At 31.8% G+C, this 19,188-nt stretch overlaps 3 protein-coding genes across 4 annotated transcripts in view; 2 read left to right on the top strand and 1 right to left on the bottom strand.

Moving 5' to 3' along the window:
* The window catches only part of LOC145330717 (uncharacterized), a 90,922-nt gene extending 83,443 nt beyond the window's left edge, over window positions 1–7,479 (top strand). The window contains exons 31-35 of the mRNA XM_080175383.1: window positions 1,349–1,543; window positions 2,148–2,252; window positions 2,831–3,005; window positions 3,937–4,101; window positions 7,336–7,479. Coding sequence (XP_080031509.1) covers window positions 1,349–1,543; window positions 2,148–2,252; window positions 2,831–3,005; window positions 3,937–4,101; window positions 7,336–7,479 — 784 coding nt within the window. The remainder of the gene's footprint in view (window positions 1–1,348; window positions 1,544–2,147; window positions 2,253–2,830; window positions 3,006–3,936; window positions 4,102–7,335) is intronic.
* LOC145329619 (uncharacterized) overlaps window positions 1–19,188 on the bottom strand; it is a 330,978-nt gene that overhangs the window by 262,437 nt on the left and 49,353 nt on the right. The gene's annotated exons all lie outside the window — the stretch shown is intronic.
* On the top strand, window positions 8,708–19,005 carry LOC145330716 (uncharacterized). Its single transcript, XM_080175382.1, has 8 exons — window positions 8,708–8,713; window positions 12,737–12,741; window positions 13,507–13,604; window positions 16,059–16,619; window positions 16,879–16,968; window positions 17,322–17,397; window positions 17,952–18,128; window positions 18,468–19,005. Exons 1-8 carry the CDS (start codon window positions 8,708–8,710, stop codon window positions 18,508–18,510), a joined length of 1,056 nt encoding a protein of 351 aa, XP_080031508.1. The 3' UTR covers window positions 18,511–19,005.

Raw genomic sequence — 19,188 nt, 5'->3', positions numbered from 1 at the left:
GCTTTAGGAAAACAAAGGTCTCCAAAAGGTTTCTCTGTATTTCTATACTTGAAAGAATTTTATTTTGCTGTTAAATTTTTGGTAAAATCTTGTTATCGATCTTGTAATGTATTTTTAGTTTTAAAAACAATTTAAACAAAATGTGTTCCAAATATTTGATTTATAAACCTGGCTACATCAAGGCTCTACATCACTGAAACCAAAGTATACAACCATTCTTCCTTCCTGCAAATGCATTACAGTTTTTGTCAGAGTTTTCATTGAGTGTACTTTTCTATATTAACACTATTTAATTTAGTATCAGAAAAATATTTACAACAACATAACAAATAGTGTTTTAGAAGAAAAAAAATTTCCCTTTTTTAACAGAATTCATGTCTTTTAGAAAAGGTTGGATTGTTAAAGATCTGGCTAACCTTCTAGGGGAGGGGGGAAAACTCAACTTTGGTAAATCTTTATTCCCCCCCCCCCAAAAAAAAAAAAAAATACTTCTTAAGGAAATTTTCAATCCTAAAATTTTAGAAGGGAGAGGGGTAAAATTCCTGATTTGAAAAAAATACGGCTTAGGATCAATGCGCGAAAAAATATTGAAATTAAATGCTTATGGTGCCAAGTCTAAATAATAAGTCTAGAAGTAGCTTACACAATACACATACACACAAAAAATCGCATTTAACAGTCAAAAGTAAAATGAACAAGCAACTTTTAGCATTCTTACTTTTGTTAGCTTTGCAAAATTCTAAGATTATTTAAGCTTTGCTAAATAAAAAAAAAGTACATAATATAAAAGTTGTATCGAAGTGCCTCAAAAAAGGGATAAATTTAAAAACTTTTTGCCAAAGTATTCCGAATGACGTCATATTAGATAAATCCATTACTTTCCTATGATGTCATATTAGAAAAATCCCTTACTCCAATATGACGCCATTCGGGATTCTTTGGTTAAAAGTGTTTTCAATCTATCCCCTTTTTTGTAGGCACTATAAAGAGCTTCAGTTGTCGACACCTAATGTTGAGGGCTAGAACCAACTTCAAGTAAACCAAACCAATTAAGTGAAGAATGACTTTCATTTGATTTTAATTTTCTGGCATTTAAACCAATTCTTAAACATAAATACATCAAACCATTTCAAGACTATGCTTTTTTACCATTGTTAAAAATCGCTACCAAATCGTGGAAGGAAAGCACTAAAAAAAGCCTAAAACCATATCAGAATTAATTTCAAAAATGAAGAAAATGTGAAAAATAACTTATTACCTTTCTAAAGAACAATTAAATTGATACCCCTTTACCCCTCCCCTCCTTGGACGTTCCTGATATATTTACTTACAAAATATTTTATTTTAGACTGTGGTCTGCCCGACTGAAAGCTGATAGTGCCATCCTGTTGAAGCTGCCAGGATTCCTGCTGCCGCAGCCGTACACAGGGCTTCCAAAGTGTGGCAGCCGCGGCAAGCTTGTTGTCAGAACCTATCAGTCCCTCTCTGTGATTTGTCCAGATCCTGATAAAGGACCTGTAAATCTGGTAGTTTCTAGTAACAGGTAAACTTTTATTTTATAATCGTTCAGCATTACTCTGATGGTCTATGCCTTTTTACATACTCTTCTAATAAAAAAGGTGACTGAATACTAAGACTTTGCTAATAAAATTATTTCCAAATATATGAAGCTAGCGACTACTCCCCTATAGGGCTCTAAGTGTACTTAATGTGATAATGGAAATCAAAACCCTCCCCCTGCTTTCGATTTTAGTTTTAAAAAGAAAACTAAAAAAATGGGTATAGTCCCTTTCGTGGCAACGCACCTTCGTATTTTTCACAGTAACCTAACCTAAAATAACCTATAAAAAGCCATTTTAAAATACGACGAATCGCCCTTAAGGGTCGTTGCCACGTAAAGGACTATTCCCCAAAAAAAAATAAGATGGAATTTTCATTATAGGGACCCTCCACCAAAATAGCAATAAACCTTCCCATGATCTATGAGAAGCTTCACTAGAAAGGAGAACCATATCGATTAGCGATATCCTTTGGTACAGACAGGCACACACAGATTATGTTACTTTTATATAAGGATATGTGCGCGAAGGAATACTATGAAAAATATTCTGTGAAATTTAATATAATTAAATGATTCTAATATTTAGAAGTAGAATACAGAATGAAGCTACACCGGTCAGCCTAGATTCTGTCCTTGTTCAACTTACTGGGCATAAACCTGAACCTATATACATATCATGGCTAGAGTATAGGTAACAATAATTTGATTTTTTGGGTGATTATTTCTACTATAGTGAGTTTACGCACACAAAATAACCAAAAACCTGTCCAAGACAAAGCAATAATTTATTGATAGCTTTAACCGTTTACGAGATCTTATTAGTTACAAGACAGAGAGACATCTAATTTCTGGATTCAATCAAATGCTATTCTTTAGTCAAATTGACACAAAATACAAATTATAATTTCATAATTTTAATATAATTTAATCCCAAGTTTAAAAGTTTAAGGAAGGGAAATACTTTTTTTGTTTTTATCGTTTCCGTTGTTTTTCTTCCTTTACAATGCATGGGGGAATAAATTAAGAAAATTAAGAAATTAAAATAATTTAATTTTAAATTCACTAGAGTGAAACAAAGATGACAGCATCCATAAAAGTAAAGCTCAACAATCATTGACCATTAGCGCCTCTATGTAAATACAATAAACTAAAACGTCTTACTAAAAGTATTACGGACGTAAAGACAGACACATACCTTATATAGGAAAGATTCGTTGTTGATTTCCCTGCTAAATCTATGATCATTTTATTTTTATTCTGATTATTTAGGCCTGACTCCAAACCGACCTCAGCCTTAACCATCTCAAATGGAGCAGTGATTCCGACAAACAACGACAATAGAGAAGTAGTTGGAGCCGCTCTTGGAGCTGCTGTAGAGCATCCAGGTGGCAGCCAGAGCCTCCAGGCTTGCCAGTATCATTGTCCGGGTCTTGGATGTATACAGGTAGGATTTTATTATCCAGGTCTCAGCCAGAGCCTGTAGGCATGTCAGTATCATTGTCCTGGCCTTGGATGTAAACAGGTAGGATATTAGTATCCAGGTGGCAGCCAGAGCCTGTAGGCATGTCAGTATCATTGTCCTATTATTGTTCTGGCCTTGGATGTAAACAGGTAAGATATTAGTATCCAGGTGGCAGCCAGAGCCTGTAGGCATGTCAGTATCATTGTCCTATTATTGTTCTGGCCTTGGATGTAAACAGGTAAGATATTAGTATCCAGGTTTAGTCAGAGCCTGTAGGCATGTCAGTATCATTGTCCTATTATTGTTCTGGCCTTGGATGTAAACAGGTAAGATATTAGTATCCAGGTTTAGTCAGAGCCTGTAGGCATGCCAGTATCATTGTCCTGGTCTTGGATGTATACAGGTAGAAAATTATTATCCAGGTGACAGCCAGAGCCTGCAGGCATGCCAGTATCTTTGTCCTGGTCTTGGATGTATACAGGTAGGATATTATTATCCAGGTGTCAGCCAGAGCCTGCATGCTTGCCCGTATAATTGTCTTGGCCTTGGATGTAAACAGGTAGGATATCATTATCCAGGTGACAGCCAGAGCCTGCAGGCATGCCAGTATCATTGTCCTGGCCTTGGATGTATACAGGTAGGATACTATTATTTTGCGTAAAAACAAATAGGTTAAAAAATTATTGTTCTTACTCGTCTCAAAACTTGCTGCGTCGCACCTTGCATCTAGAGACTATGTTTTTGAAGAGGGAGGGAGGGAAATTATATTATGAATATTAATCTAATTTTTGTAGAAAACTGGCCCCAAGTATTCTAATCAGATGATTTTTCAATCTGACCTAAAACCGGTTTTAATCCAGCGAATATTAATCGCTTTCGAAGCCATACTGGAAATATTTGTATAACCTTTTAGGCTGATTTATGGTGTGACGGTACCGTTGATTGTCCCGGCGGGTGGGACGAACAGGAAGAACGGTGCGGCATCGGCCTGGCTCCGGTCAAACTCCTTCTGGTCCTAGCTGTTCTCTGTGTCATCATTCTCATTGCCACGGCCATTGTTCTCATCACTAGATTAAGGAAATACATCTTTATAATTAAACTAGCGGCTACGCCCCCTAGATGACTCTAGGTACAATTGAGGTGAAGGGGGAAAGTTAAACCCATCCCTTTCTAATTTAGTTTTTTTAAGTAAGAAGTTTAAGTTCTGGAAAGCCAATCATATTACGACCTTCAATTTAACATTTTTTAGGCTTAGAAAATAATTTTAAGTGTTAACTATAAGATATACTTTAAACTTTAACAAAACATTGCATCTGAAATCTTATAAGAATGGGAATGATTTTTAAATGACAAAAGTTATAGTTTTTGGGACGTAATGTGACGTTATAGCTCACAGGTTGAAATATGGTTATAATTGTAGAGTTACAACGCCTTCAAATCTTGCGTTGTCATTACGTTAGGTTTGATAGCGATCAGACAACTATATTGAGCTTAAGTAAATGAAAAGTCATTCTTGCATAAAATACTTTCTTTAAATTGATGACGTAACTTGATGAGAATGTAAAAATCTTTCCAAAGTCTCGCTTTAACTTTTATCCGATATTTGTATTCGAATATCAATAAAATTTAATATTTCGATATTCATGTCTATATTTTGTATAGACATCCATTCTACATATGGTTATACAAATGTTTGCTATGTAAGTTACAATAAAATATTGCGTCTGTCAATTTAGATCTTACAAAATGCTGTTAGGTTTTGAAAAAAAGTCCGATCTTAAAAAAGATATAACAAATATTTTTTTTTACTTTTTAAACAAAAAAGTGAGACATACTCTAACTCTTATACTTTTAAAATCTATCTAAATCTCAAACAATCGTGCAAACTCATCAAAAGAAGAATAAGTATACTGAAAAACAAATAGTAAGACAAGCAGATCATATTTATCATTAAAAGAAACTTATATGAGAGGTAAAGAGCTTTACTTAGACTAAACTAAGATTTTTAACATTATAAACAAAAATGAATATTATTACTTTATCTTTGATTTTCAGTTTCACTACTTTTAATTAATTAGCGGCTGCGCTTCTAGCATTTAGGAGCTATTTGTTCGAAGGAGTAAGGAAAGTAGGAAAATTTCCTAAAACAAACTTAGATATGAAAATAAAATAGCCTAAAACCATCCAGGGAACTATAAGAAACTTTCATGAAAGGGGAACTTAATCTAAAGCTACAAATAAAAATCCTTACTGCTTTATATAATAGGAAACATGTCCATGTCAGTTGATCTGAAGGAGTAAAGTCATCAATCATCTCATTAAAGTTTGCACACCATAGGATTCAATATCAATTTCATACATAGATGCAGAAATAGATAGATTTTTTTATAAAGTTAGATGGGTAGGTAGGGTGAACTGAACATAGAATTCCATCTATAGCTACAATAGAAATAAAGTAAGTTAGATAGATAGGTAGTATGAACATAGATTTCCACCTATGAAACAAAATGTTTTAGGTAGTTTTTAAAAATAATTGGAATCAATTAAACTTTATTATAGTTGAAACAAGTATTTAGTATTTCAAAACGTAATGCTCCCAGCAGGGCTAGGGGTTTAGCTAGTGACTGTTACATAATGAATTGTTAGAATCCCAAGTGGTGGCAATTCCTATTCAACTTCAGTTACTTTTGAATAAGGCCATTAAAACAAAAAAGTTATTATGAAGAAAAATTAGGCAGTAAGGGAATATTTCAGTCATGATGGTATTGAATATGGACAATATCTACCTATCTGACCTCTCTCAGATAAAATTTGTATAAACCTTGAATTTGAGAGGTTGAGTGCATCTCTTGTAGGCTTAACTTATGAATACTCACATCTTCAACAGGGAAAAGGACTTATTATTTACAAACTTTAGAGTTATTGTTTATTATTTGTCCATTGAAAATACATACACACAATTTCAAATAGTTAAATAAATATTACAACTCGTTATAAGGCCATATAAGCAAAAGGTTACTTGTTTCAGTTTGTCATTACAATAAATGTGCAATCATATCTACTCACTACTACAAAGATTTGGTCTTGGGTTGATTTTATCAAGAATCTGTTAGATGATATTAATAAGAAAATATATTTTTGATAATTGATTATCCATTGTCCCTGAATGCCGTGGGTTAATTTATATTGGACTTGTAGTTCAGAGGAGAGAGAGAGAGAGATATAAAGAAAGATATAAAGGGAAAGGGCATATAAGAAGGGATTGAGAATGTGGAAGGGATAGTGCAAATTTAATATTCTTATTGAGAAATCAAGGTTAAATAGAGAAAGTGGAACAGAATTAAACAGGTTTATTAAATAATCTTGGTTTCATTCATATTAAATTTGAGTTTATAGTAATTTAATTTATGTGGCTTTAATTTGATCTTAGTCTGGGTTCTGTACAAAATCTAGTAATCAGATTTATACAGAAAAAACAATTTATTTAACATTATTAACAAGAAATACAAATCAAATTTAAGATAATATTTAAGACAACATCCATAAAAGCAAAGTTTAATATATTAAGAGGTAAAAAAGGCATTTTCAAATATAGAGCATCAACGCATTTAACATCAACTTGAAATATGAACAAAAATTGCTTATACCAAAACTATTTAAATAAGAATGCTTAATACATTTTAATATAGTACGCTAATAAGATTATAATTTATTCTGCAAGGAATCAAAATTTCTATCTGAAAATCATCATGTACGGACTTTAAGGTTATTATTATGAAGTTGCTACGCTTTCTTATTATGTCAAGTTTTAAATCACTTGTTCAGATCTGACATGCCTTATATTTGAAGAACTATCCGTTATGGACGGACGTACGGACCTATCCTAATATATAAAAGCTTCACCTTTATAATCTTACCATATTCATTATTTGTTTTCAAAAATACCTTGTATTGTAAGTAATCAAATTAATATCTACGTCTTGTCAGGGAGTTAGGGGACATTGGGCTGTTTATTACAATAATCCCCAAAGTTTTATACTAACGTTTTCTTATTCGTTAGCTTAACAACTTTGGGAACTTTTAGTGAATATTGATTGGTTGGTTGTATAAACATTTAAACCACTAATAGCTGGGGTAATTTTTTTGGGGTGTACTGTACATCAATTCATCGGCCATTGTCGTTAATTTCCTGACGTCTTGATCTGAATTAGATTATAATTAAATATTATATAATAAAGATATACTTATTACTGAGTTTAACATTAAATTATTTTAAGTAATTATATAAAGATGTATAATATGGCTTTTTAGGTTCATAACAAATAAATTATCGTACACAGAAGAAACAAATCACAATCACATCTCAGAAAGTTTGAAGAGAGCCAGCAACGGAACTGTAGATACTGTCATCAATAACAAGGAAATTATACCATTACAGACAGACAGACAGATATAAGGACAGGCAGACAGACTTGTAAACAGATAGACAGACATGTGGACAGACATACAGACACGTTGATAGACAAACTGACTTGTCGATAGACAGACAGATATAAGGACAGACAGACATATAGCCAGACAGACATACATGTGGACAGACATATGGACAGACAGACAGACATATAGACATACAGACAGACATGTGGACATACAGACAGACATATGGACGGACAGACAGATATGTGGACATGCAGACAGACATGTGGACAGGCAGACAAGATTAATAGATAGTTAGAAGATGCTAATTTAAAAACGTAATAAAATTCCCATTGAAAAGAGTATTAGAGTAAATGTAAACTGGGTTTATACCAAGAATAAAAAAAGGATAAAAATATTAGTTGCAAGCTAACATTATTAGATTTTAAAAAGGTAAAAAAGAAATGAAATATGCGATATTTTAATTAAGATTTATTCACAAATTTTTTATGAGGAAATAAGCAGCTTAATCGTTTTATAATATGTTATTAATGTATAAGCCCATAGACTTTAGAGGATGTACTTAGAATTTGGTACATAAAAACAAACATATTAGACAACATCAGTTACTGAGATCTTAAGCTTCATTCGGACGGACGGACATACAGACAACATTCTACTTTTTATTATATGTTAGTTATAAAACCCAACACATTCTGGTTGTATAGTAACTTCGCTACTAGAAACATTTATGTTCTTTACAATTACAGTACAAGTAAAGAGAAGATAATGGGGATTAGAGATATATCTTCTACAAGATAAGTCTCATTTTAAATAAGCTGAAATCTTTTAAAAGAGCTATTTTACTAAATCATTCATGTTTGGTAAAATCATATTAGATTGCATGATATGAAGAATATTTAGGTATAGTCCCTTTCGTGACATCGCACCTTAAGGGGCGATTCTTCGTATTTTTCACAGTAGGTTTTCTCCTATTTCTAGCCACTGCGGGGGGCTCTAACCCTGTGGGGCCAATTACTTAACCCTGGGGACAATCTCCTAACCCAATATAACCTAACCTAACCTAATATAACCTATAAAAAGCCATTTTAAAAATACGACAAATCGCCCCTTAAGGTGCGATGTCACGAAAGGGACTATTCCCGAATATTTTTTCTCTTAAATAACATGATGAAAATAAAACTTTCCTTAAGAAATAGAGAGAAACAATTTATCTTCCATTGACCAACTTTTGTTTCCTTGTAAGAATGAAGGTAGGTTGTAATAAAATTACTGGAACTGAGTAAATAAATAGTCGAGCATATTATGGAATTATCCACATAGATGTGCTCTAACAATAATTAATACTAGTTTTACAACATAGAAAAAGAGCTAGTTTTGAAATACAGTCTAGTTCTAATTAATTAAAATTTAGCGTAATTTTACAATTGTTAACTTTAACTTTAAAACGATCATTGCAAGAATCTATACTAGAAAAATATCCCTGTTGAAAAACCAGTTGGACCCAGGAATAAGGTATAACCAACAAGCAAAATAAATCTGAAAAAAATATTTGGGGGGCAAATGGAGAGGTCGTCAATTTTACGATGTGTTGCCCCCCAACGACAGCTGAAAAACACGTATAGGTTTCGTGATTTTCTTCCGAATTAATTTCGTTATTGGTATGAGCTGAGTTGGACCCATTGAAATTTAATGCGGTCTTAAAAAAACAAGTTTGCCAAATATTTTATTTGATTAGATTTCCTAATTAAATGTATATTTTGGTCGTATTTCCACAAATTCTAGAATAAAATATTCTAGAAGGGGGAAAGGTTAGAGGAATTTTTATCCCAAGATAAAAACAAATTAACAACCCCCATTCAAACATTTCCGACATAATAAAAACTTCGAGGGAAGAGATAATGGTTATAGAAATCAAGTAGAACATAAAAGCATTCATCTATCATTTTTAGCAAAGCTTTCTATAATTATTAAAAGCGAAGCATCTTTATGATTAGAGTTTGAACGTCAGTATGTCCGACCCTTGCGTTTTTAGTTAATTTAGGCATGTTAAAATTGCTCTATCGATTTAAAACTTTGGGTGATGATTTCTGTAACAGTTAGGTACGATTTTGAAAGCGAAGCAACCCCATAACCGTTACCATAAAGTTCATACACACATTAAAAATAACAAATACTAATTTGCAACTTTTTTCGAAAGCCATGTTTTGTATGATATCATTATCCTATTAATTTGATCTTTAACCTGATTCTTAGGACAACAAGATAAAATATGTTAAACGAAGCATTCCTATAATCAAGATCCAAAATGTAATGGTTTCATTACACATAAACCTGTACTTATGTAATTTTGCAACAAGTTGAAAGACAATCATAAATTTTAGAATGTATTGAACATAAATAAATTGATATGTAATACAATTTGTTAGGTATATCATACATTTTTAAAAGTTTTGTGTAATTTAATTTCAGAAAACTATTTTGTCAATGTGACATAGTCATATACGGACATACATACAGATCTAGCCAAGCTGATACTTAAAAAGCAAATATTTTTCTTTATAAACTATATTCCCTTCCACATAAAGAAAAGGATTAAAGTAAAATAAATGAAGGAGAGATTAACTTTTTACACAGGATAAATATTTTTGTTTCAGAAAGATATAAATAGGAAATAGGGATGTCAATTTTCATACATAGCGAAGCGAAGAAATAGGACAAAATTTAAGAAATAATGAACAAACGGTCGTCCAGCGAAAATTATTAATTGCGAGTATATCTTGGAAAGAATAATTATGCTGAAATTAAATTTTTCATGAAATAAAAGTAAGAGGATGTCTACTCTACATGCGCATCTGTATTTTAGTACACGAGGATCTCGCCAACCGCTGAACCGATATTGTTATCCTTTACAATGTAGCTTCTCATAGGTCATGGGAAGGTTGACAATGTTTTTGGGGGAGGGTATCACTAACCTCCCACTTGAAATCGCCATTAGATAAAAGATACTTTGAATATAATTTTTGTGTTAGTGTTTGTGTTTTCATGATGTAAAGCTAAACAAAACACAGTCATATTTCAATTACAGAGCAGCTGAGCTTTTAAAAATATATGGCTAATAATCCTATTCCTAGCTGGGCAACTGAAATAAACTCACATCTCTTTGTTCTTTGCTTGCAACTTTACAATTCATGTTTCAAATTAAAATAAATTTGCATTCAAATTTCAACCCCAATGGAGCAATTTTTTCAGGTATATCACACGTTGCTGCAAAACTTGACATATTTGAAGAAAATTAAGACAATAGCAACAACTAACTTGAATTCAATTAATTATTACTTTAGTATGCCAGCAGTCTTGAACCCCCCCCCCCCCCCTCATCCTAACCAAATGTCAACTGTCCTAAAATATCAAAATGCCGATTTTTCATTTTTTGAGAAGGGCGAGGATCAACCATATTGATATTTCAAAACTTATCATTTTATTCATTTTTAAGTTGGTTTATGTAAACATCCAATTTTTGTATGATGGGGTAGAGTTTGTAGAAATGAAGAATTAAAGCTAATTGCACAAATTTGTGTAAAGTTTCTACGTTAGATTCCAGATTATACAATATTTTACACTAGCGGCTTCGCCCCTAGCCTCTAGGGGCTTTGCCCCAAGAGGTGACAAAAAAAAATTATGGCGAAAATCGTAAAGGACCATGGAAATCTCCTTCAAAAAAAAAAAAAAAAAAAAAAAAAAAAAATGGGGGGGGGGGATTTTTTGTTTTTTTGGGGGGTTGGGGGTGTCCCACCACCAAGAAAATAGCTTAAAACCACCACAGGACCAATGGGTAGATACCCTGAAGAGTAGAATCCGATCGGTTCAGTGGTTACCGAGATCTTAAGGGACAGACAGACGGACAGACAGACATCGTTCTACTTTGTATTATAGATACATACATACATAGCAGTAGAGGGAAACTTGGACACTTCATTTTATGTATAGCATTATGAAAAGTTATTTTACTTTTCTGTGTTTTGTCTTTTAGATCAATGTAGCGGGGGAGGAACTAACATTCTTACATAGGATTTATTTTTCAAGGCTATTCTTAAAATGAAATCCTCTAAATTATTGAGATGCATTGACTTTGTCTAAGGTTAATGTTTTTATAAATGTAAAAACGATCTTTTTTTGAGCAAATTTTAAGATATAAAATTTGTGAATATAAGAAGAAAAATATATCTTTAAAGTTGTTATTGCTACTGGGCCTTTCCTATTGTACTGTGTTTATTATGAATTTAACAATAAATTTACCATTTCATTGCTTAAATACCATTCTACTTCAAGTACAATACATAAACAAAAGGTGGTTTAATAGTCATATTTAACAGCATATTTTTAGGTCATAATGGTAAAAACTAATTGTTACACAATGATAATTATGGAGTTTAAAACCAACTAATTATGTGTTTGTTTGAACATTTAACCTGTTATAATTAATAGGATTTGCCTCCAGGTTATAAGCTTCAAATTTCTAGAAACGGTTAGTAAATCATATCTTGATGTTCTCTGCTTCTTAAATATATTTTATTTTCATCCTAATTTAATGCTTGTTTTTTTAAACAAGAAAAGGATCTTATACATACATATGAAATTATTTTAATTATGACTTGATTAAGGTTCTTATACAAATCATGTAAATTTTAGCATTAAAATATTATGTAATTACTTTTGACAAACTAACACACAATACTATAAAGCTAGTAGTGATTGAAGCTAGTAGTTAAAGAAAAAAGATATTAATTAGAAATATTATTTTTAATCTATAAAATAATACAATTTTCCCAAACTTTTGTTGAAGATATTTAATTGATTGCTTCTAAACTCCCCCAAACTAATGACATCATTAGGTTTTCATTTCCATTATCAGGAATATTTAGGAATATAATGGACGTTAATTTGATGTCCACTTTTAGATTAAAGTATTGGTTGATTTTGGCATTGCTAGTTTAAACAATATAATGTAGATTATAAAGTAACCAAGGATTTCAAGCAAGCAAATGAGAGAACGCACTTGGGGTACCATTTAATTTACAGAACTATATCTCTCTACCTGGTTTTCATACTTTGTTTAGCCCTCTACTGACCAAATATTCTTCTTTACATAAATCTGCAATGGTATAATATTATTGTTGGTACAGGAGGAGGTTAGCTGACAGAGGGTTGACTCCACAACTTTTGTGGATGATGATCTCACTACACTTCCATTTGATCTTGAAACAACTGTATAGTACAGGTAAAATTATATTTTTAAAATAAATTTTCATCAATGCTTTTAAATATACCCAAATCAATATATATTTTAATGCTTTATCCTATTACTAGTGGCTACGGCCCTAGAAGCCTCTGGGGCCATTTTAAGTTTTTAAGATAAAAAGTAAAAAAAAAACTTTTTTCGGGAGAGGAGCGGGGTGTATGATTTTTTATTTTGAGGGTGGAAATACCTTCCCCACAATAGTTAAAAGCCTTGTTTGGACAGATAAGAAGATTCACTGTAAAGAAGAAACAAAACTGTTCAGCGGTTAGCGAGATCCTTCGCTACATACAAAAAAAGCTTACTACTTTATAAAAGAGGATATAAAGTAGTAAGGTTTTTAGTCCTTAGCGAAGGATCTCCCTAACCGCTGGACCGTTATGGTTATCCTTTACCCTGAATCTTCTTATAGTTACTGATTTGGTTTAGGCTATCCTATTTTTTATAAACAAGTTTGGATATACATAGTTTTAAGCTATTTTTTGTCCTTCCATATCCATTCAAATATAAAGCCCCTAGATGCTAGGAGCACAGCCGATAGTAACACATAAAACAAAAGACCCAAACCTTAGCATTAGCATTATTCATTCAAACTATTATCAACAAAATCAGCCAACAATTTTATTCCATTAACTTTGATTTGCAGCCTATTACAGAAATCGCAACGATGCAATAAAATCTAAATTTGTTTCCATTTAATTTAGTTGAAAATAAATCCGCAAGGTGTAAATTATCTCTCTATTTCAGGGCCAATGCCTGCTCTCAACCCCCTGGGGGAGGGGGGAGCACAGGAGCAGGTGCAGTAAGTGCTCAAAATCTCGAGAACAGCTCTTCTCATAAAATTGGTGAGTAAATTAAGATTAAACAAAATAGGACACATATTTCAAGTTAGAATTCCAAATATTATATGTATTATGATCCCGATAGCTGTTGTAAAGAACAAATTTATATACGAAATGTATTTGTGTTCTTTTTTTCCTTATATTTATTGTTATTTTTAAGTAATAACAAGTTTTTAACCAAACATTAGGTAGAAGATATCGTGATTTAGAGTTTAAATATTATCTATCAAAAAACTTTATGTCTTTTTTTGTAATTTTTCGGCTTTTATTTTTTTGTTAAATCATCATTTACCTTTTGTTCCCGCATATTTGAACTAATGGACTTTCAACTAAGGCTTAATTAAGGAGTGGTACCGTTACTAAAATGGCAGAAAAGCATAATGCATATAGAGAACTATGAAGCATGCTTTATATGAATGTAGTCATAATCCTGTAAATGGGGATAGTTATTTACAAAATTAATTGTTAGATAAGGCAGATAGATATTCTTAAAATATGGATGGGGATTATGTTAGAATAATATCAAGTTAATAAGTATTAATTACTTTTGCTGTTATGATATGTTATTGACTATTTTAAAACCCTTTTTTATAATACATTATTAAATTTTTAATAATTTTATCAAATTGTTAGTTATCTAACTTTAACTGTTAATAGATAAACAAAAATAATTAAGTATTGTGTATGCTACAAATATTAAAAAGCTTGAACCTGGCATTTTTATATTTTATAATCTTTTGGCCTATCTTTGATTTACAATATTGAAATCTACACACACTAATACACACACACACGCATACACACACACTCTCTCATTTCAGCTCATTAGTGATTTGATGAAAGGGAAACTTAATTAACTCTGCCATTTCATATGTTCTAATATTATGGTTCAAAATTAAAACAGCAATACTTATATTTCATATCAATGTGAAACTTCCATGAAAAGTTTTAATATTCATAGCAGTAAATACTTAAAATATACTCTAGTTAGAGTTTGCAATAGTGAATTCCCATTTCTTGGAACTTGATATCAATAATGAAATACCCATAATAGACAAACCCTAAAATTCTTAATTTCAAATATCTATCTTATGCTTTGTTAGATAAGATTTAAATTCTTTATGCATTCAAGAAGTGACCTTGTCCTTAGCCTTTAGGGGATTCGCAACAAGAGTTAGAGTAGTGTAATTTAAATTTTTTCATCCATCTCACGGCAAAATAGCCTAAAACATTTCCTTGACAATAACAAACTGAAGAACAATCTGTCAAGCCGGATACGAGATCTTTTGGGACATACACAATAAGTATAGGTAAAATATTTGACACATCGATGACATGAATTTAAAAAGAACAACTTATGTTTTACAAATTGTTTTCTCTTTTAATTCTATGTTAAGATGAGCTATTTACCAAAAAAATATCTAAAAGGCCGCTTGACGTCGCTAGTTTGGTAGAACATGATTCTTTTGGCGATTTCTCTTGGGAGGATAGTGGTATCTTACCCTTAAATAGTTATATACCTGCCCAGGACCTATTTGAAGCTACTCCATTAAAACGGTTCAGCGATTAGTGAGATCCTTCGGTACAAAGACGGAGATCCTGTTACTTTCATATAAGTATACCCTGGTCTTCAATAATAACCACAAAAAAAAAATAAAGTTACTTTAAATATTTTGATTTCCATATTTTGAAAACTTGTATGGACATTTTGGCATTTGTTATTTGAATATATTGTGCTGGGGGGAGAGTGTGTGTTTACTAATCTTATAATCTTACATTCAACATTTACAAACTTTTTTACAGTTGCAGTTTTCTACATTTTGATTAGAATATTCATAATTATTATTTAAAAGAAAACTTTAATAATATTTAGTTGTTTTTGTAGAATTTTATGAAAGACATTTTTTCCGAAGGGTTGAGTCAAAATTAAAGAAAAGAGCGGTGGCAGGGGCGTCCAAGCTTTTTTATTTGGGGGGGGGGGGTTAAATTTTGAAAATAAAAATTTTGCTCATTTTTTTGGGGGGGGGGTATTCTTTATTTCATAGAGTCATTTTTTTTATTTGGGGGGGGGGGGTAAAAATTGAAAATCCAAAATTTTTTTTGGGGGGGTAATCACCCATTTACCCCCCCCCCCTTGGACGTCTATGAGCGGTGCGTTAAAAGGCCCCAGGGCACACAAACAGACACTAAATTTTGAATGCTACATTTGTATGTATAATTTGGTTACCCTTCAAAGATGTTCTGAATAATGTTGGGGATGGGGGTGATAAACCTGTCACTTAATTTTGCTAGTATTGATAATACTCCTAAAAAAATTATTTCTGTTTGTTGTTATTTTTCTGACACTACAATACATAAACATAAAAAAATAGTATTAGGCTTATTACAAAAAAATATCTTTGATGGTTCGTAAATTTTCTAGGTAACTTGTTCTAACTTGAAATTCTATTTTAGTAGATGAAGATTCTGATAGCTCTGGAGCAGGCATTGGCAAAGATATTCTAGAAGCACAAAACAACAGTGATCAAGATGATCCTATCTCCCCATTGGCTGAGACGTCCAGCCAATCAAATCAAATAATTCAATCAGACAACAATCAGTGTGTGACAACACGTGTTTGTATAGAAAGCCTAGCGGCGGATACTAGAACTATTAACAGTCGACCGCTGGCGTCAGCTGAAAATCTAGCGGGAAATACTGCAACTACGACATTAACTTCTGCACATAGTAGAGAGAATATATTTGATAATAGTGAAATGGTGAAAAGTTTTCCTGATGTAAAAAGTGATATTTTATTAGATTATGATATAAATGGGACTCGATCGGGGGCCACCACCCCCCTCAGTGTTACATACACTTCCACAGGCAGTCAGAAAGACGAACCAAAGTCGTTGAAGCTGCTGCACCAACCCCATCTGGCGGGAAAGTCTGCAACTATGAAGAAGAAGCCGAAAGGAATATTGAAGCACAATAGCATATGTGTTGATGTTGTGGATAATGCCATTAACTTGCCTCAGGAATGAAAAACAAACTATATTTTTGGAGATTGTAAACTTTTTATTTTAAATTTTTTTTTACCTTCTATAAAAACTTTACTTAGGGTATCTTTGATATAGAAATATAGGACAAAAATCTGCTCAAAGCTTCCAGTTGGTCTTTATGTTATTTTAAACTGTCTAAACAGGGGGAAAAAATAAAGATCACCCCCCTCTCCAGGCATAATTAAGGGGTTAGTATAAAAAATATAAATTGAGAACAAAAATATAATTTATTAAGGCTGTGAAAACATCTCGTTTGATACGAACCAAGAGTATGAACATGGATATTCATACACTAAACAAATCTGATGATTGGCCAGAATCTCCAGGTAGGAATTTTCAAGGCTAAATTATTTTAAAAATCAATAATATGATTCTCCCCACTGATCGTTAATATAACTGGTAGCAAATGCTCATAGTTGAAACATCACCGTGATATTAAAGAACGTTTGTCTCAGAAATCTTAGAATAGAAAATGCAAGTAGAAAATGCAAAAAATAAATTACGAAACATTTGAGAATCAATTTCTTTAATATCAAATACAATATTTTTAAGGCTCTATTTTTTTAATCTTATTAAATTATAAGAAGCTCCATGTTAGGTGACGTAAATATATTTATAAGTTAAATCAAATGAAAGATGGAACCTCATATTTTTTCCCTAAAATGTTTAAAATTTGTAGGTGGTGTAATGTCTTCTTCGTATGCTCTGCACAGTCTACGAAGAATACCAACTACAAGAGTTAAGAGCAGAGACAGGTACTTTTGGATCATGGAAAGAAAACGAAGTAGTGGGTTTCGTCGTATTTTCAAGTAGCCTTTTTCCTATTTAAAGCCCCTGTAGGGGCATTAACATTTACCTAACCTAAAATAACCTATCAAAAGCTACTGTGAAAATACGACGAAACCTGCTACTTCGTTTTGTTTACGTGATTCGTACTTTTTTATGAACAAATAATAAAGTGTCATACGGGGAGAAAGTCGCTCAAAAAACAGCATGTGACGTCATAAAAATGAGGGATTATTCATATCTTTTTTAGGGGTTTTTAAGTGAAAATTTAGGTGAAAAATCTTGAAGATCTTTGAAAATAGGTAATTTAAGTCAATTTGACTTAAGAATCGCGTTTGACAATACAATAGAAAAGATGCTATTAGAGCAAGAACTTTTTAATTTTCAAAAAATTTTAACAAGATACTATTAAGATACAAGAATTGTACTTTTTCATGAATTTTCTTGACAGAAGTACAGGCATAATAAAATCAGGGTAGTTTCGCTTAAAAAGGATTTAAGTTTTGTAAATTTTGATATTTAGACTGTCCAACCTGCCAGACATAATCATGCACGACCAACAGCAACAGCAACAAGTTGGCTGGAGAGTTGTGGCCAATGTTGGCCCTGGCGGACAGGTTCCAGTCCCCGCAAATCAGCAAGGACAGAGAGGAGTGGAGCCAGGTCTGGATGGGGTGCAGCCACCATACCCATATCAGGAATATAAATACTTTGTTTATATTTCACCAGATTGACTTTATAACTGAGAATTTTAAATACTACTTTCACTTTCACAAGAATTTGAGGTTAGGTTAAAAAGAATTGGAAGAGCCCATTAATGTAATATCCACCTGTAGGGGGATGTTCTTTTATTAATTGAAAATGAAGGGTGCGGTGGGTTCCCAAAAAATTGTTACTTATTTAAATAGTAACATGGAATAAAAATTAAACGCTTATTTAAAATAAATTGATTGAATACCTAACATTTATCTTCTTTTCTTAATTTGATCCAGTATTAATGAAAACATTGTTATTAAACAAAGTATTGTATTGATCAGGACGGATATTGGAACGACGATCCTTGGATTTATAGCAGAGTTTAAACTTAACATTGTAACAGTATTAACAATATCAAAATGTGATTTCAATATTCATCAAAAAATGTTTAATGTGTAAAATCGAAGTATAAAAAGAGCTCAAGTAAAAAATAAAGTAGTCATTGCCTAGGTTACCAAAAAATATTTTGGTCAAAAATGGGTAAAAAGTTCTAAATATTCCTTTAAATCTAGATGAATTAATCTTTAAACTGGGCTCTTGTACATTTGTAAATACAAAATGCTTGTTACATTTTATATTTTGTCAAAATAATTTTCAAATGAGAAAAATTTAGATATGCAGAAATTATCTTTCAATATATTGGAAAAAGAGATTTTCATTTAAATTCAACCAACGATAAAATGAGATTGATAAAAATTGTATATGCTTTAATTTGCATGGTACCTTAATTTGATATATTTTTAATCATATGATTATTCTTTCTTTCTTATATAAAATGTGCCAAAATTGATTTTTTTGATAGGTATTATCAGTAAAATATCAGTATTAAACATATTTATCTATTAACAAACAAATAATCTATTTTTACAGAAGAATTTAAATGTTTTGAGTTGACTTTATACATGTTCCCTATACTGTATGTTTCTTTCGTGTGGAAGTTTGTCAGATAACAAAAATGGACAAATACAGTTTTTAAAAGTGCCATTTAAAACTTTTTCATAATT

The sequence above is a fragment of the Acartia tonsa genome, chromosome 10, assembly GCF_053477335.1.
Source record: "Acartia tonsa isolate MP-2025a chromosome 10, ASM5347733v1, whole genome shotgun sequence".
Classification (NCBI taxonomy): domain Eukaryota; kingdom Metazoa; phylum Arthropoda; class Copepoda; order Calanoida; family Acartiidae; genus Acartia; species Acartia tonsa.
This window is presented reverse-complemented; position numbering and strand designations above follow the sequence as displayed.

Bases quoted from the DNA above. Each gene is read 5' to 3' on its own strand.
- LOC145330716 (XM_080175382.1), top strand. The intron at 13,605-16,058 runs GTGAGTAAATTA...CTATTTTAGTAG, and splicing joins CAGCTCTTCTCATAAAATTG to ATGAAGATTCTGATAGCTCT. The intron at 17,398-17,951 runs GTACTTTTGGAT...TTTGATATTTAG, and splicing joins AGAGTTAAGAGCAGAGACAG to ACTGTCCAACCTGCCAGACA.